Raw genomic sequence first — 18,383 nt, 5'->3', positions numbered from 1 at the left:
GTTACACAAATGCTCATAATACATATAGTAGCGGAGAGTGTGTGCGTGCACATTCGTCGCGAAAGCATTTTCATCATGAGCACCAACGCTTTCATACCCTTTCCACAATTAAAATCGAAAACACATATACATATTTTGTACGAGCTTGGCAAACGGTTTGATAAGTTCGGTATACTCTTCACACAGAAGGGAAGGCATGGGTTCTTGCTGCGAAGAAATTTCAATTTTCGTGAGCTGGCAGCTCAGAGCTGCTGCTTGTGCTCACATGCATACACACATATACACATTTGAGAGAGCATAGAGCATCGAGAGAGAGAGAGCAAGGGAAAGATTGAGCATAGAAGGATCTTTTGTTCAACATTTGACCATCTCGGTCGAGCGCGTGAAGCGAAATGATTGTGCTTTCGTATATTTTCGTTGCTCGAGCCTAAAAGTAATTCGCCGAGCGAATTCAAAGCAGTCTGGGGTGCTTAAGTCCAAGAAAAAGCGTGCAAAAAGCTTTCCACTAGTTGTCTAGTCTATGTGTTCTCTGGTTAGTGGCGCTATTCTTATAGGAAAACACACAGCTTGTGCTCTTTACGAAATAAACCGTTTAATAAATTTAAAATTTAAGCTTTAAAGTTATCCTTTTCCTTGCGCAAAGCTTCCATAGTGCCAATGGGATTTGCCGAAATGCCAGCATGATTCTGCACGGTAGATTCATGCACGCGCATAAATGGATTCCACAGCTTCTCCTCGCCAATGGTCGATGGAACTGTTGGGTCTTTGGTTGCACGGCGCAACTTGGCCCATTCAATGCGATTCTGTACATTTTTATTGTCCGGCTCCACATGCCGAGCAAAACTCATGTTCTGCAGCGTATACTCATGGCCGCAAAAGACTTTTGTATCATCCGGCAAAGCCGAAAGCTTAGCACACAAAGCATCATACATCTCCTCTGGTGTGCCCTCAAAGAAGCGACCACAGCCGCCTTGGAAGAGTGTGTCGCCAGTGAAAACTGCGCCAGCCTCATTGCTATTTCCAGCTGTGACATAATAGCAAATGTGGCCGCTGGTATGACAGGGGGTCGACAAGCAGCGCACCTTGAGGGTGCCAATGGTGAATGTTTCATCCTGGCAAACTTTGTGATTCATTGCGCCAATACGTTCATCACCGCCATAGACCTCCAGTTTACCATCCCACATCTTGACCAAGCGCTCATTGCCACCAGCATGATCCCAGTGATGGTGAGTAGTCAGAACTTTGTTTAGCTTCACATTCGACTCTTTTACTGTCTTGATGACCAGCTCTGGATCCACGGGATCTACGACAGCTGCCTCTTTTGTATTGCTATCCACAATCAGATACATATAGTTATCCTGTAGAGCAGGCAGGATTTTCACCTGCATGCTGTTCAGCGTGACATCTTCCAAAGAGCTATGCATGCCTCTTAATCCAACTGTTCTTAATTTTTGCACTGCGAACAAATTAAATACATAGATAAAGATTAGTTTGTGTAGCTAAAGTGACTGCATGCACATTAAACATATATGTTGATTAGATTAGGAGACAAAAAAAGATTACAATTGACGCGAGACAACAACGGGACAACCAGACACCGCTTTAATGATCCAGCACCAGCACCAGGGGTCGCACTAACTGCAGCTCCGTGCGCAGTTAATTTGGACAAACCTCGAAAGTAGTAGGAAGTCAATTGGGTTTCAATGTTTCTCCAGACTGACGAAAACATTTAGGCGCTTCAATTTAGATTATCTTTTATTGCTCGTTAACCTAAGGCACAGGATGATGATGCTTATTTACAGTTAAATATGTATGTCACCAGGAAAGTGCCGGAACACTTGATAATACATATAATGTATATATGTAGTGTAGCTGTTTTTTTCCTACGAGCAGCTGTCACATTCGAAGCTTCAGAAGTTCGATACCACAACTATCGATAAGTTATAGCAAAACGCGATATAGTGATGAAATGTCAACCGATTACTTTTTCAATTGGCGCGTTTAATTAAACATATGATAAATTGAGGAATTTTTGGAGGAAAACCTACATATAATATCGATCGAGTTATTCTTTTGAAACAGACTTTGAATTCTCAGTATTGTATTTCTCTTTACGTATTGTAATTGTACGTAATTTATCCTAAAGAAGCAAAACTTATCCCCTTCGCTAAACAAGCTGTGCTTCTTCAATCAGTTTCCTTGCTACTAAACATATTTGTGCTACTATATTCAATAACAAGCTGGGAATGTCTGATGCTGCTGAGATAAATTCAACGCAGTCGCATACCCAATTGATTGAAGTGCAGGTGCATCATGTGGGTGTTACAGCCAAATTGCAATCACCTTTAAAGAAGCTACTGCCCCAGCTGAGCAGTTCAACGGATACGGAAATCTTCCAGCAACCGAAATCTAAGTACAATATGTTTGAAAACGAGGGGCAAGGCGACACCACAGCAACGAACACAACTGGGCTATCGAGTCCGCCATGTGTGCTCTACGAAATGCACGCGGAGCCAGAGAAACGTGTCTCCAAGCCGAATCGCATTGAGTTCCAACGCTACTCGAGGAGCAAGTGCACCCGCATGACGCTGCCGCCGCGCAAACGTGCGACTAGACCACAACCATTTGGGTCCAAAGCAAAGGAAACGCAGGAGTCGAAACATCATCATTCGAAGCAGCTGTGTCAGGAGAATCAACCTGGTTTTCTGGCGCGCCTAATGGCCTCGCTGGACAATATGTGCAAGTGCCAGCCTCAGCATGCTCACAGCATCATCGACGATCTGCCCTCGCCGAAGTGGAACAAAAAGGCCGCAGCCCGACACACTTGCATCGGCATCTATCCCTTTGAGCACGGCTGCGCCGACTACTTGAGCACCACGGACACACATCCCAAGATTAATTCAATTGTCCTGGCAGATCGAGCCACGACATATGCCACACACTTTTGGGCTGAGTTCTTTGGACTGCTGCACATTGCCGTCGCCTTCGTGGTGTCCTTTCTGCTGCAATCTTATCGATTCCTGCTCTACTCTCTGGTCAACACTCTGATTGTGGGTCTCCTTCACACGACCTCCGATTATTTGGTCAAGCCCTTCTTGACGGTGATCTTCAATGGTTTCCTCCAGCCGCCGATGATATTTTTGTATAATGTCATGTGCTCGCTGCGCGATATTCTAGACCCACTCGCCGAGACATTGGCTCACTTTACCAAGCCGTTGGCCACGCTGGGCTCCAGCCTGAGGCTGATCCATGTCAACTATCGCAATGTGCGTCACTTTGCCAAGGATGTGTGAAGGCGCTTCTTCATCTGGTTTTAATTATACTTGTGTTATCAAATTGTTCTCAAATGTTTAAAGAAGTTTAGTTGTTACTTTAAATTTACTCTCTGCTGTTTCATTCGACAACGTTCTGCTTGGCATTGCCCACTGTTTCATTTCACTTGTTTCCTGCTGCGGTAGGAGGAGCCTGTGCTATCAACCCTCAAGCAGCTTGCTCTCCCAGCTGTCGCTGCTCTCGCACCCAGCAACAGGATTATATTGGGCATACCTTGTTCCGCTGCTGCGACACAATCTTACGCACATAGATATATAGAAATCGGATCGGGTTACATTGTTTGCTTCGCTTGTTCATGGAACTGTGCAACCATAACGACCTGGTCGCCCATCTCTGCACTCACTCCCGCTCCAGCTCCGTCTCCCTCTCCCTCTCCCTCTCTCTCTCTCCTCTGCTAAGGGTGGTTCGAGCTCAGTTGGGTTTGAGCTCAATTACGTTGAATGAAACATTTATGATTTATTTGCTCTTTTCGTGGCTGCTAGCGCACAGGGGGCAATGCCCAACATATGCCCACTATAGCCAACGCCTCTGATTGTTTTAAAGCGACTAATTATATCCCACGAGAGTTTTCTGATATCCTTAATAATTTACAATTTTTGCGCCTAATGAAGCACATTAAGAAAGTAGTAAAAAATAAAAAATTAAAACAAAAATCTATCTTTTAAATTAAATTAAAATGTATATATATATATATATTTGCTAAATATTAAATATGTTTTTATTTATATTTTAGAGATGTTGGTTATATGGAAATATAAATATAAAAAATTAAAAGAAAATAATATATATTTCGTTAGCAAATTTGTCTCTAGCAGCTGCTCTTATCAGCAGTTTCGCTTCCGCTTTCACTTTGCCTTAAGAAAAATTCGAAAGAATTGGCCAAAAACTCCTAATCAATTGAAAAGATCTAGAAAATGATATTTATCAATGGATTATAGCTGCTCTAGTTTCCGTGAATCACTCTCGAGGCCTTCTTTTCACGTTTCACAATGAAATTCTTGGCAAAAGTGTAACCCCATCCCACAGATAAATATATAATATGTATGTATACGTACAGCTACTATAATTTTAGCTTATGCTAGTATACAAATGCTAGAAAAACAATTCAAGTTTCGCTCTGTATACAAATAATTGATAGTTGTAAATGTGGAAAAAAGTTTTATTTGTTATTTGAGTAAATGGAAACCTCAAAAGCCAGCGACGCTTCATTAATGAGAACTAATAAGATTGTTGTGTGAGAGAGAGAGTGTTTATGTATGTGTGTGTATATTTTCCATTGACTAAGGATCATCTTACAGTGAGCATATATAGATAGTCAGAGCCACACAACCCTTGCCAGCCAATTAGCTTTAGACTCAGACTATATCTGAACATATGTTGGCTAAAGACCTGAACATTGATTGATTTCCGTAACTAATTGGTGCACGATTTTCCATTTGAGTGAAAACTGAAGAATATTAATTGGACTTTCGCTCTGTCTTCCTGCTTCCATGGGCTATAAATACACGAATCTGGTCCACTAATACCCGAGGAACGTTTCTATTGAACAATTGTTGACAAGGTGCGAAAATCAGGTTGCTGCACGGCACAATATGAATGCGTTTGCCCATTATTGTGCGATCGACAAGCGGATAAAGGATGCTGCACAAAAGATCAGACATTGTGACTACAGTTCATGAATGGGATAGACAACAGCAGCAGCAGCCACATAAATGACAAAACACTTTGCAGACACATTTGTTGGGAATTTTGGGATTAGAGCTGTTTAAGCTGTTTTCCAGTGGGTTTGTCGCTCCATTTATCTGGGCTACGGATTATGATGTCGCACAGGTTATTTCTGTTTAAGGATTGCGTTGGCTAACAGCATGACGTTTGCTAAATTCTACAACAAATGTTTATGTATCTCATTGTTCCTCTTTGCCAGAAGTTAAGCAATTTGTGTGCACTTGAGGAGAATGACAATGGACTTGGGTTATATAAGAAGTTGGGAGTAAAACGTTTTGAATACCTCTATGTTTAGAGCCAGATATTTCAAAACTAAAGGGTGTCACATGACAAAGGGAAAGAGATTAGCCTACTTAAGAGTTTGATAAATATGTTTATGATACATATTTACATAATATGTACATATATATGTATTTTTGTACATACAAATATATCCAACAGATCCTCGCTTCTCACTTGTAAATGCATTCTCTGCGCCCGCCTGCATTCAGTAGCTTTAAAACGAACCGGACACCGAGGCAGGCAGGCAAAAACAAAAACAAAAAAAAAGAAGCTTTTTTGCTACGCTCGGCAAAACACAATAGTGTGGGAATCAGGGCGCGTCGCTTCGCATGGCTCGAAAAACTTGTTATTGGGCATTGCTTGGCAGCTAAGTCCTGACACGTGATTGCCATAATCAAATAAACAATATTAGCTTAATGCGATTACAAGTCTCTCTTTGCGGTCAATTAGCGGACAACAACACCCACCCAAAAAGTCTTTACTCCTTTCCTGCTGCCGTCGATATATGTATGTATGTATGTATGTAGATAGGTTAGCTGCCGCTCAAACAGCTTGATATCGTTGATCCGCTACGTAATTCACGTGTGTATCTTATATGTACAATTAGCATAATACCTTGTTCTGATTATCGCTAAGGAGCTGCTCCTGCTTGCAAAGCTTTTAATTAGGTGGCAATATTCCAAGTGTTTACAGCTTCAGGCTAACAAGTTCACTTGAACAAAAACTGGTGCCACAATAATAACTATCGATAGTCCATAGTCACATCCTTATTCTGACTAGTTCAAATGAATAGCGAATAAAACAGGCTGCTTCTAAGCCTCATTTTTAGCCACCTCAAAGAGATATTTATTAAAAATAAAAAAAAAATGCACCTGTGTGGCTGTCAACGCGCAGGCCGCGTGTTCCTCAATTTATGCGCCCCTTTGGATTGATCGCTCAATGCTATAAAGCTGATGCTGTGTCAAATTGAAAACTCCCGTGTGAGCTGAAATTGGGACAGGCTCGGGGATTTGGTTGTGTGTGACGAAATTGTCAACCCTCCTAATTTCAGTCCTAATGAATTCTTTCCAACAACAACAAATATGTTGTTGCTGCTGCTGCTGCTGCTGGCAACCATTGTTTAGCCTTTTTGTGGATTTGCTGCTGTTGTCACCTTTGTCATGTCACTATTTTATCACACCATTTGAAGTGGCGCACACCGATTTTAATGCTTGTGAATGAGAGGAACAATTTTGTAATTGAAATTTGATGCCATTAGATGACAAATAACAAAGACAGCAGCAACAGCAGCAGAAGCAACATTTTTTGCAGCCCCTTTATCAGTCTGTCCGTTCTGCTGTCTATCTGTTTGTCTGTGCAGTTCAGCTTTGCTGCCTGCTGTTGCTGTGCGGGGCATCAAATTGCATCGCGTTTTTGGTGACTTTAACAACTGATTTTATATGCAAACTCGAACAAAAATAGCATTTAGCAATGCTAAAGAAATTTGATGTAAATTCTAAGAAATGCACACGGCATTCATCAGCTACTACCATTGAGCCGCAAACGAGGTCACCATGTTTTATTTTTCAATTGAAATGTTCACGTTAAGCATTAGATAACATAATGCAATACAGCTCAACAGACGCACACAGTCACGCACACACACCCAGACAACTGTGCATGTGTATATAGTCAGGTTTGGCTGGCCTGTTATTGGCAAGCATTGAAAATGGCGCCTGCTTTGGCTAGGCAACGCCCATCGTGCAGGACAAGCCAAATGCGAATAAGCCACCCCTAATTAGCGTGCTCACGCACAGCAACCAACTCATACACACACACACACACAGTCACACATAGACACACATATACGCGCAGCCAGCAGGCCCTTTTATAACGTTCCGTTTCCAAACGTTTCAGGCACAGGCAGCAACAGTCGCCGACGCAGCCTTGAATGCAGTTCCATTTCATTCGTCAACGCGAGCGTTGCGCGCTCTCTCTTTGCCACTTGCAGTTGAGTTTGAAAAGCGAAAGCGTCGCGTTGCTATCAACGGGAAGAAAAATATTTTAGAAAAGAACCAAGGAAAAAACTCTTAGAATATTACAAAAATTTACAAAAGTGTTTTAACAAGTGAAAATAGTGTGTTAAAATAAATGTTCTAAAAAGTAAATGATTTAGTTAAATAACCATATATATATTTGATTGAAAACTATAAAAGTTCAGCTTTCAAATATGTTTGAAAAGAATATGGATAGCACAAATCTCTCGGTGTCCATCAATGGAGACCTGGACTCGACCAGCTCCGCCGGCACAGCATCCGATCATTCCGCCGTGCAGCACGACAATATTAGCTCGCCCATGGCCTACGGCTCGCTCTTTCTGCCAAATGCTGGTAAGCCATAGACAATTTATCAGTTAAGCGAGGCATATATGTACATATATATTTATATATGTATATATTTATATCGGATTACATGAAACAGGCGTCAATGAGGCGCTGCATAAACAATTACCATCGGAGACTCTTGTTTTATGTTTTAATGTTAATTTCCTTTTTTGCTGAAGATTTCACATTTCTCAGGCACTGAATGAGCTTCGGAAATGCAATATAATATATACATACATAGAAATTGCATAAATAAATGCTGTCTATTAACAAATTATTGCCATCAGTCAAATAGGTAAACTGATCTAAGCATTTGCATTCCTCTGGGTTAACTATTTGCATAGATATTGTTTCGCAATTGAAAAAAAAAAAAATAAATAAAATAAAATATATTTTAGAATTGTTTTAGAATTTTAATTGGCAGCACATTTTGGAAATTTTTATTATGAAGTTTTATAGGAAAAGAAGAGAATAGAGAATCAAAAATTTTTTAAATCAATAATTTTGTTTGTTTGATGACAATTAAAGTAATTATTTGTTTTATGAACAGTTTCTTATCTAAGATCATGAAGGTGCTCTATATACAATTCCTTAACGTTCAAAGCTTGAGTAAATTTCGAAATTCAATTACTCAATTACTTGATAATTTTATCCCTAAATGTGTTTAGGAATTCAATATTTTCAATATGTTTCTTAAAACTCCAATTCGACTGCGCAGTATTTACATTGGCTCTTGGCATTCCTTGGCGTACTTTCCACTCATTAAACAAAAAAAAACACAACTCAATTGTTTTATAATATATTTACATAGCACTAATTATGCATATACAAATCAATATATGTACATACATGTATGCGCATATTTATGTATATAGGAGGGTATCAGATATCGTTGTATATATGTATGTATATACATACTTTGCATGATGTCTCTTTCTGGTCTATATGGTATTGTTTGCTATGTCTGAAGTCTGAGGTCTGAGGTGTCGAAAGTCAGAATTTTGATTAGTCACATGCAATTCGTAGGCCACGCGGGGAGTCCGAATTCAAGTGGGTTGTGGGAGAGTTGAAGGGGAGTTGGAGAAGCCGAACTATTGCTGAACAGCAAAGTAGCACGTGAGAATGAATTCTCTTGCGTCAATATGTAATGTGTAGATGGAAAACATAAGAAACATAAACACTTAATGGTAAAAAAAATATATATATATTTAAATAATTTTCACACGTGCCATATAAATGTTTTGGCTATGAATCGTGGAAGTTCTGTGCTAAAACTTAAAATATTTATAGCGAAATATTATATTCAAAAGTTCCGTTAAGAATAAGAAAGCAATATAATGATAGAGAGTGTGGAATAGAAAGTGGGGAAAAAGGATAAGGAAGAGAAGTCTGTGTGTGAGAGAGAGAAAGATAGGGAAGATTACTCCCACTCTAACTATACATTGAGATTAAATTATATATGTACACTTGTTAGCCTTTTAATAATCGACATATTTATCCATAAGAAAAACAAAACGTAGTCTGAGTAATTATATACGTTTTTAATAAGAATAAAAATACGTACATATACATATATAAACATATATAAATCCCTTACAGTTTATCAATATCCAATCTCATCTCAACTCATCTGCTCTATTTATTTAAGGCTACCGCGGCAACATTTCTTGCAAAACAGTTTTGCAGTTGGACAAATTCGCGCCGTATGAGGCGAGCGAAAAGGATTTGATTGAGCGTCGCTTTCAGGACATCACCAATGACTATGACAAGTCGCCGCCGCCCACAGCATCCACGACGCCCACGCACTATCCCACACTGAACAGCATCATCTTCGAGAACGGCAGCAGCAGCCTGGGCGACCTCAATGGGAATACCAAGTCGGATGGACTCTGTGGCAGCATGCAGCGCGGATCCGCGGGCTTGGGCGGCGGCGGTGGCGGATTAGCTGGTGCATCGAGTGGCGGACATCTCATCTCGAATCTGACTGCGGCGCACAATATGTCCGCCGTTGGCAGCTTTCCGATTGATGCCAAGATGCTGCAGTTCTCCACAGATCAGGTAAGTTGGAGCTGGACGATAGCCAAAGGAACGTCAGTTGAATGTCGGCTTACTTCGTTACAGATTCAGTGCATGTGTGAGGCACTGCAGCAGAAGGGCGACATCGAGAAGCTGACAAACTTCCTCTGCAGCCTGCCGCCCAGCGAGTTCTTCAAGACGAACGAGAGCGTGCTGCGGGCACGCGCCATGGTGGCCTACAACCTGGGCCAGTTCCACGAGCTGTACAGCCTGCTGGAGACGCACTGCTTCTCGATCAAGTACCATGTGGACCTCCAGAACCTGTGGTTCAAGGCGCACTACAAGGAGGCGGAAAAGGTGCGCGGCCGTCCGCTCGGCGCCGTGGACAAATATCGACTGCGCAAAAAGTATCCGCTGCCAAAGACCATCTGGGATGGCGAGGAGACGGTCTATTGCTTCAAGGAGAAGTCACGCAACGCTCTCAAGGATTGCTATCTAACGAATCGCTATCCCACGCCCGACGAAAAGAAAACGCTGGCCAAGAAAACGGGCCTCACGCTCACCCAAGTCTCCAATTGGTTCAAGAATCGCCGGCAAAGGGATCGCACACCACAGCAAAGATCGTAAGTATATTCATTTATATGCATACACATATATATTTTCTATGTCGCTCAGAAACTAATTACAATATGTTTTCCACATAACTCGTAAAACAATTCATGTTTCTCTCGCACTCGCTCTCGAAAACCAATTCAATTGTTTTTCAAAAATTGGCATTTAAAAATTCGTTTAAGTGACCGTAAAACACTTGCCTTCGCATCGAAGTCCCAATTCGAGTTCCCTTACGGTTCGCCACGGTCCGATGCCATTTTTTTCGGTTTTTTTTTCTGAAAGGGCACTTGAGCGTGTTTTATGTCCAATTTTGCAGCTCCTTTTACCCTATTTATAGACGGGCACTGGTCGCCAACGTTGCCCGTTGCCCATTGAATGGTGCCCGTTACTCGAATGCGCATGCGTGTAGCATGTGCCTCAATTGTTGCCGCATGCCCCGCTGTGTTTGATCACTTACAGGCGTCAAATTCCATACACTCTCTAACACATACACACACTCACATGCACACATTTAAATATATGTACATATATGTATTTTTCTCGTTGCAGTGATATAATGCTGCCTGTGGGTCAATTGGATGCGAACGGTTTTCCGCGCATGTTCAACGCCCCCAGCTATTATCCCGAATCCATTTTCAATGGACAGTAGAGTGAAGAATGTGGCAAATGCGCAGGCGCTGCTTTGTAAATACATCAGTTTTAATGTTACATTTTTTGGTCATCAAATGACGTTATGTTTCTAGTTTTTAATTTGCTTTATATTACTGTACAATAATAATAATGCAATTGCAATAAATAAATATAGAAAAAAAAACAATGTTTAAATTTATAACGTCTTTTTATTGGGCTGGGCAGCACTAGACTTATTTTTAGTGTGCTATAAAAATAAAAGCTATTATCGATTGGCCACAAGTATCGATAGCTTATGTATAATTTCAAATTATTAATTTGTATAATTTAAATTTGAATTCTTGATAAGCAGCACTAGAAAATTAAACATTCTACAAATTATATTATATAAATTATAGACAGAAGTTCTTGTTTGAATGAAAAACAAAACTTGTGCAGTGTGACCATTGCAATATAAATTAACTGTTTAAAATAGAGCAAAAATCGATTAGGCAGTCATCGGTTTTCGATTGTGTAGCAGGTGCTGAAAAAACACAATAAAAGTATCGACCACGGAATGACAAATAACTCAAACGGACGATTAAGCGAATATTTCGCCAACGATCCGCCCAGCTTTTTTGATGAGCTGACAAACAATAAATCGAAGCCCAAGGATATGCAGCCAGTAAACGCCGCTGAACCAACCAACAGCAACAATATGCTGGGCAGCACATTTACGGGCAGCTTTCAGCCTCCTGAATACGTAGAAACAGCTGAAGCCGAAGAGCCTATAAAAGTGAGCGATGAGGTGAGAAACCTGTGGCAGCTGCCCACACAAAATGAGGCGGGCAAACAGGCAGCACATCTGATTATGCCAGGCATACACATAGCTAACGATTTGGTAAGTAATATGTTTAAATATAACAAATATATCGAACTATCTATCCATTTTATTGCAGCCCGATCCGATTTGTATAGCCGTAACTCAACATTTAGGAGAAGCTGAATTGCAGCAACGTAAAATTCTCGCAGTTGAAGATGTGACGCAAGATGAGCGGGGAATACGTACATTAATTAATGCTGGCTGCTTTCGTGCGGCAGTTAATCTAACAGGTAGACTGCTCACCATCTATGGCCAGGGCTATGGTCGTGCTGGTCAGCCAGCAAAACATTCGCCGCATTCGCTTCAATTGTGGTTTACGCGCCTCGCATTGCTGGCCAAGCTGGGGGAATACGAACTACTGCAGGCAGAGGCTGAACCATTCGGTCAACTGAATGGACCCGATGTCTTTTACGAGCATTATCCAGAGATGTACAAGGGCAAACATGGCTCCATTGCATGCTTCTCGTTCCGCCTGCTCTTGGCCGAGCTGCCCATTTATCTAGGCAAACCTCATCTAGCGCTTGATCGTCTGTCTGAGCTGCATGTCATAAGCAATGAAATCAAGGAGCATTACGACAGATTAAAGAACATAAATGCAGCAGAATTTTGGCAGCGAAGAGCCGAACGCGTACTGCAATCAATTATTAATTGCGCTCTAATGGTGAGTCAGAAAAAGTGAAGCCTTAAAGAGTTTAATTTAAAATTTCCCTATATTATAGATGAAGAAATTTAGTATGATTGATGACATTATGGGTGGAATGCTGTTGACACGCTCTACGCTTAGTAAAGAGGAGCAACGCGCTTTATATTCAGCTTGGGGCCGCATTTATCTACAAATCGGCGATATTTTTGGGGCGGAGCAAAAATTTGCTGTCTCTCGACGGCTACGTGAGATGTGAGTGGCATTTATTTATAGAAATTATCGTTGATAATATTCAAACTTGACTTTTGCAGTAATATGTCGCCGGATCTGCGAGATCTGGTCGACAAGGGTCTCATAGCTGTGGCCAAAAATGACTTTCCCGAGGCTTATTTAATATTTCAAAAGGCGCTACACTTGGACTCCGGCAATACGATGATATTAAACAATATGGGCGTATGCTTGCTGTACGCTGGTAAACTGAAAGACGCAATTAACTTGTATGAACGTGCAATCAATTTAAATCCACAAAAGTCATTGAATGAAAGTTTACTAGTGAATTTATCAACATTGTATGAATTGGAATCCAATAATTCCAAGGCGAAAAAGTTGAATTTACTCCGATTGATAAACAGATATAAGCCGGATCTCAATATAAGTGTAGAAATTTGCCTTAAATTGCAGGCAACAAATTAGTTTCAAATATATGTATATGTAAATACTGTTGGTAAACATTCCACAACTCCATCCAGAATGAATAAAATTCAACCTGATAATGTACAGTATTTCAAAGATACCACATATTGTATTCGTAAATTGATATGACGTGCTGGTATTTTAATTACTGTATCAAATGATTATTATCGATATTTGCATAGGTCTACAGTCGAAAGTTTAATTTACTGACAATAAAGCCTAAAATATTATCTGAATAATTTATTTTGTCAAATTATAAGTATCATTTAGTCAAACTATTACAACTTCATGTTTACCTATGATACATTTGCGTTATGTTCTTTCGCCAGTTATTTCAACACTTACTAAGTCTGGTCACACTTAGCTGGTGAAGTATCTTTGGAAGAAGAGTTTTTCAGGAATTTATTTATAAAACATAAATAATCGTATCAAATAATTACGTACATACGTTATAAATGTTTGGAAACACGTTGTTGGTGTTTTGTATAATAGGATAGTTGAAAATAGGTGAGTTTAGTGGCAATTAAACGCGATTGAAATATGACCATACGAATCAGCAGCAAACAGCAGCAAGGCGTAGTTTATATTGATGTGGTTGAAAAGAAAGTGTAGAGAAATTTTCGGTGCAGTCACAATGTTGTTTATAAAAATATATAAACGACAAATGCCGAATGATATGCATGCGCGCCAAAAATATTGTGTAGCGCCAAACAAAATACAAAAATAAAATATCCATTTTATGAAATCTTTCTTTTATATATAGCTGCAAATAGTGTGTTCTGTGTTTTGATGGAAAAAGCGCGCCATTATTTCCGTGCCTGGCATGACGTAGTCATGAAACCGCAGAGCAGCACTTGAATGTTGTTAGTGCATTTTTTTTCATAACTCATCGGAATTGTTTATGGCAAGTAATGCAATCGTTATTAGTGTGTGTGTGCCTGTGCGTGTATGTGAATTGCAGCAACAAAGTTGGCTGCAAATAATTTTTTGTATATTTTTATTTGTGCGGTGCGCATACGCTAGGTACACGCTCGTCAAAACATACACAAGCAGGCTGAAAATCTCTATTCTTTTGCAATTTGTTTTGATTTCTCATTCGTGCCTGTCGTAATGGCTCTCCCTCTCGCTGTCGCTCTCACTTGGCCGTTCTCTCGCTCTCCCTCTCTGTCTCTCTCGCTCTCTCGTAGTTTGTTGCTCACAAGAAAACATGCGCGCCGCTCTCATTTTATAGCACAAGCAAAAGCTCCAGTTGATTGGTTGAGTTTATTAGGGGAATGCGTGCTTATGCTCACTAGTAACGGCATATTTATACTAATGTATGTGTACGCATCTATGCGTCATATTTATGACGATCCTGCTGCTCGGCCACTTGCGCGTACTCTCCGGCTTGCGTTGCTGCTTCGCTGAGTGTTTCTTGCCGACTAGTTTCTGTTAAGCTGGAGCCCAAGTATTTTACTGCTTGCCAGACTAGCAGCAGCAGGCGCTCTCGCATCTGATACACGCGCGCACGCTCTCGCTCTCTCCCTCTCGCGATTGAAAAACGTAAACAAGAACTGTAAATAATGTTAAGGTGTGTGTGCAGTTTTGCAGAGCTCAAATGGCTGCGAACAACAGCAACATGCACAATTTGGGAGCGCTGCAGGTGCCGCCGTCGGTGATCGCCTCCACCGGCTCAGTGGGTTCCATGATGCAGCCGAGCACCAGTGCTCAGAGTGCCTGGGATCAGTTGACTGCGAGTGCCTCTAATAATATGACACCGTCACCTACATCGTCGACGGCAACAACAACGGCAGCGGCTGCGTCTACATCGGACGCAGCTGGACACATGATGAGCGCTGGTAGCTCACCGGTGCCCAGCTGCTCGTCACCATCGACGCCAACAAAATCACATCATGCACCGCCCACGCTGGAGGCAATGGCTCACACGCCGCAGGGCCCACCCACACTTGGACCTGGTGGCTATGGTGAGGAGTTGACAGGGGAGCTTGTTAATCAGGGGTGGCGCAAGTTCTGGTCAAAGCGAGAGAATCGTCCGTATTATTGGAATAAGGTCACAGGAGAATCGCTGTGGGAAATGCCAGGCGCACGCCCCTTTGATCCGCTAACGGATCCATTGGGCATCTGCCATGGTGGTGTTGGCGGTGTTGGCGGCCCAACGCCCATGACGCCTCACCAGCAGCAACATCATCATCATTTGAAGCGTCGGCCCTCGGATGACATGCACATACACCCGCACCCGCACCATCAACAGCTGCAGCAGCAGCATATGGGTCCGCACGGCGGACCTCCCATGAAGAAGTTTGTGCTGGCCGGTCCCTGGGATCTGGAGGTGTGCACCAATGCAGTGATTGTTGAGCGCCCACCCACGTTACTGCCCCAGCCGCACCCAGAGATCGAGGCTTTACGCGCTGCTTTCACCATGAAGCTGCTCAAGACATATGAGGATCTTTGCATGCGTAGGGAGAACATCAAGGCGCCGCGGGACTCCTTTAATCGCTGGCTCATGGAACGAAAGGTCATAGACACCGGCTGCGATCCGTTGCTGCCCAGCAACTGCGTGCCCGAAATATCCAGTTCCATGTATCGAGAGATTATGGCCGATATACCCATCAAGATTGTCAAGCCCAAGTTCACGGGCGACGCACGCAAGCAATTGTCCCGATATGCCGAGGCGGCCAAACAGATCATCGAGTCGCGCTCAGCGCCGGCGGAGTCTAAGAAGGTTGTCAAGTGGAATGTGGAGGATACATTTCAATGGCTGCGCCGCACGGTGGGTGCCAGCTATGAGGATTTCCAGGATCGTTTGGCTCATCTGAAGCGGCAATGCGAACCGCATTTGGTAGAGACGGTTAAGAGTTCCGTGGAAACATTATGCGTCAAGATCTACCATCTGTCAGCGGAGCATGCACGTAAGATACGGGAACGTCATTTGCAGCTGCTCAAGGAGCATGGCATACCGGAACCAACGCCGCCACCGCCGCCGCCCCATTTGAAAAAGGTGTGGTGCTATCCCATACAGTTTGCAGTGCCCTCGCCTCGTATGCCGGCCATTGAATATCTGCAGGATCGTGATCATATGATCATTAAGTATACGCCCGCGACCATCAATCAGCCGGATGCGCAGTACATCAACCTCACCTATCTCCAAAAGCTGGAACAGCTCTACCGTCACAATTGCTTCGACGACAAGAAGTTTGATCTGTTCATTGGCCGGGTGTGGTGCCTGCTTAAACGCTACCAGACCTTCCTGGGTAATGCCTTAAACTCATCCCAGGAGGCGGAGCTCACACAGGCCGCGCTGCCGGTGCCCGTCTTTGAGTGTCTGCACAGGCATTTTGGTGTTAGCTTTGAATGCTTTGCATCGCCATTCAATTCCTATTTCCGGCAATATTGCTCAGCATTTGCGGACACGGATGCGTACTTCGGTTCCAGAGGGTAAGTCAAATAAAGAATTCTGCTTAATGTACTGCAATTTTAATAACAATCCTATTGTTATAGACCATTTTTGGACTTTAAGCCTGTGTCCGGTTCCTTCCAAGTGAATCCGCCGCATTGTGAGGAACTTATGGACGCCTGCCTGTTGCATATTGATAAGTTGCTTACCGATTCTATGGAGCCCTTGAGGTAGTTTCCATTATTTTAATAAATATTCCTTAAAAATATGTTTACTAATTTTTGTTTTATTCCCCACACAGCTTCATTGTGTTTCTGCCTGAGTGGAAGAGCATATCGAAGCTGGAGGAGAGCATGTACAAGCGCCGTTCAATGGTTGTGCTGGGCATGGCGCACGAATATCGACATGGCTATCAGCACATGATGCAAAAGTAAGTAGATTATAAAATGTATAAATATAAATATTCATTTCATTCACTTCCAACAGATCTGAGGTGCTCATTAAGTGCATGCAGGGCACTCAAGTGGTTTGGCTGCAGAATAGCGCCGGCTATGCGCGCTGGGGACCCAACGAGAATCGTGTTGAGGCATTGCGTGAAGCTTTTCGGCCACAGCGCGATCGTGAGCGCGAGCGTGCGGCTGCTGCAGCCGCTGCCACTGGCAGCAATTCCAATCACCAGCAGCAGCAGTCGCCGCCGTCTTCAACGCCGCAATCAACGGCCTCATCGTCTGTTGCCACACCTACACCTGCCACGCCCACAACAGCAAATAACATTAATAGCACTTCGGCAGCTGTGACCGTTGCCATCACAACGAGCTCTAACAGCATCGGCAGTCCCGTATCCACAACGTCTTCCATGCTGACGCCCATGTCGCCGCATACTCCGACCGGAACACCATCGCAATTCCCGCTGACCATCAGCAATACGAGCAGCAGCAGCAATTTGGTAGCCGCCTCGCCCACAATGAGCGTCCAAAGCGACTGCTCATCGCCGTCATCGTCGACGATGTCGTTGTCGCCTGCCCCAGCCTCAGGCGGCTATCCGGATGGTGGCACCACAGCAGCAGCGGCTGCTGTTAGCATTACGGCAACGGCCAGCACTTCGGCTGCAGCGACTTTTGGACCAACAACTAGCATTAGTAGTACGGCGGTCATCAATTCAGCTGTTTAGAGATGGAAAGGAAACCAATTATTGTAAACTATTCGTCTAAATTCTTCAAGCTAACAGTGCACCATGGGGCTAAGTACCACTTTTGTGTTTCCTTGAATTAGCTATTATACTTTAGGCATAGATCTTTAATTAATTAACACGAGGGACTTCAGTGTTTGGGACTTTTGTTTAATCTAAACAAAAGCAAGTTTCTGGAAAGTCAAGTTTATATTATCCGAGTGCCCTCGAATTTATGGTTACAAGTTTAAAGTTATATAATTGTATATATGTTTTTTATTAATTAATAATTGTAACTAGCTGATACTTAACTACGGCCTGGCTGTTGTTAATCATTGCAATTGATCCCGAACAAGGACCAAGCTGGCCCCACATACTAAAAGCAGAAGGTTCAGTTATGCATACAAAGTATGGGTAGAATGGGCTCCATTTATTCTTGATGATTGTAATTAAACAAATTAATTGTTTTCCAAAATCTTTAATACAACAATTAAAACAAATACATACACACACACATGAAATAATAAAAATCACGCACTGGCACAGATTTTTTATTCCGTGCTGCACCTTAACTTTATATATAATATATGAGTAAGCCCCAAACAATCTTTTGTGAGACTATAAACGTATAATTTAGGATTATAACTTAAAGCAAAACTAAT

The 18,383-nt window shown here is 42.4% G+C and overlaps 5 protein-coding genes across 8 annotated transcripts; 4 read left to right on the top strand and 1 right to left on the bottom strand.

The window, feature by feature from the left end:
* Positions 1-567: 567 nt before the first annotated feature.
* Positions 568-1,941, bottom strand: tzn (hydroxyacylglutathione hydrolase tenzing norgay). Of its 3 annotated transcripts, none has more exons than XM_089259480.1 (2): positions 1,801-1,941; positions 568-1,456 (listed from the first exon to the last, which is right to left on the bottom strand). In XM_089259480.1, the coding sequence occupies exon 2, from the start codon at positions 1,422-1,424 to the stop codon at positions 609-611; it is 816 nt and encodes a 271-aa protein (XP_089115606.1). In that variant the 5' UTR covers positions 1,425-1,456; positions 1,801-1,941; the 3' UTR covers positions 568-608. The 3 variants fall into 3 exon arrangements, with proteins under 3 accessions (XP_089115606.1, XP_089115604.1, XP_089115605.1); XM_089259478.1 differs by having other exon boundaries at positions 1,564-1,928; XM_089259479.1 differs by having other exon boundaries at positions 1,672-1,927.
* Positions 1,942-2,172: 231 nt separating this feature from the next.
* On the top strand, positions 2,173-3,327 carry LOC108650212 (uncharacterized). The gene has a single exon (XM_018099331.3). It carries the CDS (start codon positions 2,247-2,249, stop codon positions 3,291-3,293), a length of 1,047 nt encoding a protein of 348 aa, XP_017954820.2. The 5' UTR covers positions 2,173-2,246; the 3' UTR covers positions 3,294-3,327.
* Positions 3,328-7,216: 3,889 nt separating this feature from the next.
* On the top strand, positions 7,217-11,156 carry Six4 (homeobox protein six4). The gene is made up of 4 exons (XM_089259742.1): positions 7,217-7,709; positions 9,352-9,761; positions 9,825-10,342; positions 10,881-11,156. The coding sequence occupies exons 1-4, from the start codon at positions 7,550-7,552 to the stop codon at positions 10,978-10,980; spliced, it is 1,188 nt and encodes a 395-aa protein (XP_089115868.1). The 5' UTR covers positions 7,217-7,549; the 3' UTR covers positions 10,981-11,156.
* Positions 11,157-11,394: 238 nt separating this feature from the next.
* LOC108650211 (trafficking protein particle complex subunit 12) lies at positions 11,395-13,259 on the top strand. The gene is made up of 4 exons (XM_030387173.2): positions 11,395-11,841; positions 11,900-12,484; positions 12,543-12,718; positions 12,778-13,259. The coding sequence occupies exons 1-4, from the start codon at positions 11,518-11,520 to the stop codon at positions 13,157-13,159; spliced, it is 1,467 nt and encodes a 488-aa protein (XP_030243033.2). The 5' UTR covers positions 11,395-11,517; the 3' UTR covers positions 13,160-13,259.
* Positions 13,260-13,490: 231 nt separating this feature from the next.
* Pcif1 (Phosphorylated CTD-interacting factor 1) lies at positions 13,491-18,032 on the top strand. 2 transcript variants are annotated; one of them, XM_089260123.1, is made up of 5 exons: positions 13,491-13,666; positions 14,750-16,594; positions 16,658-16,783; positions 16,855-16,983; positions 17,040-18,032. In XM_089260123.1, the coding sequence occupies exons 2-5, from the start codon at positions 14,757-14,759 to the stop codon at positions 17,722-17,724; spliced, it is 2,778 nt and encodes a 925-aa protein (XP_089116249.1). In that variant the 5' UTR covers positions 13,491-13,666; positions 14,750-14,756; the 3' UTR covers positions 17,725-18,032. The 2 variants fall into 2 exon arrangements, with proteins under 2 accessions (XP_089116249.1, XP_089116250.1); XM_089260124.1 differs by lacking the exon at positions 13,491-13,666 and adding an exon at positions 13,719-14,063.
* Positions 18,033-18,383: the final 351 nt, after the last annotated feature.

This window comes from Drosophila navojoa, chromosome 4 (assembly GCF_054131105.1).
Source record: "Drosophila navojoa isolate 15081-1374.11 chromosome 4, UAZ_NAV_1.0, whole genome shotgun sequence".
Taxonomy (NCBI): Eukaryota; Metazoa; Arthropoda; class Insecta; order Diptera; family Drosophilidae; genus Drosophila; species Drosophila navojoa.
The sequence above is the reverse complement of the archived record's forward strand: the minus strand, read 5'-3'. Positions and strand labels throughout refer to the sequence as shown.

Bases quoted from the DNA above. Each gene is read 5' to 3' on its own strand.
- Pcif1 (XM_089260123.1), top strand. From the start codon at position 14,757: ATGGCTGCGAACAACAGCAACATGCACAATTTGGGAGCGCTGCAGGTG. The intron at 16,784-16,854 runs GTAGTTTCCATT...TTCCCCACACAG, and splicing joins GATTCTATGGAGCCCTTGAG to CTTCATTGTGTTTCTGCCTG. The intron at 16,984-17,039 runs GTAAGTAGATTA...CACTTCCAACAG, and splicing joins TATCAGCACATGATGCAAAA to ATCTGAGGTGCTCATTAAGT.
- Six4 (XM_089259742.1), top strand. From the start codon at position 7,550: ATGTTTGAAAAGAATATGGATAGCACAAATCTCTCGGTGTCCATCAAT. The intron at 7,710-9,351 runs GTAAGCCATAGA...TATTTATTTAAG, and splicing joins GCTCTTTCTGCCAAATGCTG to GCTACCGCGGCAACATTTCT. The intron at 10,343-10,880 runs GTAAGTATATTC...TTCTCGTTGCAG, and splicing joins CGCACACCACAGCAAAGATC to TGATATAATGCTGCCTGTGG.
- LOC108650212 (XM_018099331.3), top strand. From the start codon at position 2,247: ATGTCTGATGCTGCTGAGATAAATTCAACGCAGTCGCATACCCAATTG.
- LOC108650211 (XM_030387173.2), top strand. From the start codon at position 11,518: ATGACAAATAACTCAAACGGACGATTAAGCGAATATTTCGCCAACGAT. The intron at 12,485-12,542 runs GTGAGTCAGAAA...CCTATATTATAG, and splicing joins TTATTAATTGCGCTCTAATG to ATGAAGAAATTTAGTATGAT. The intron at 12,719-12,777 runs GTGAGTGGCATT...TGACTTTTGCAG, and splicing joins TCTCGACGGCTACGTGAGAT to TAATATGTCGCCGGATCTGC.
- tzn (XM_089259478.1), bottom strand. From the start codon at position 1,729: ATGTTTTCGTCAGTCTGGAGAAACATTGAAACCCAATTGACTTCCTAC. The intron at 1,457-1,563 runs GTAATCTTTTTT...ATTTGTTCGCAG, and splicing joins GTTGTTGTCTCGCGTCAATT to TGCAAAAATTAAGAACAGTT.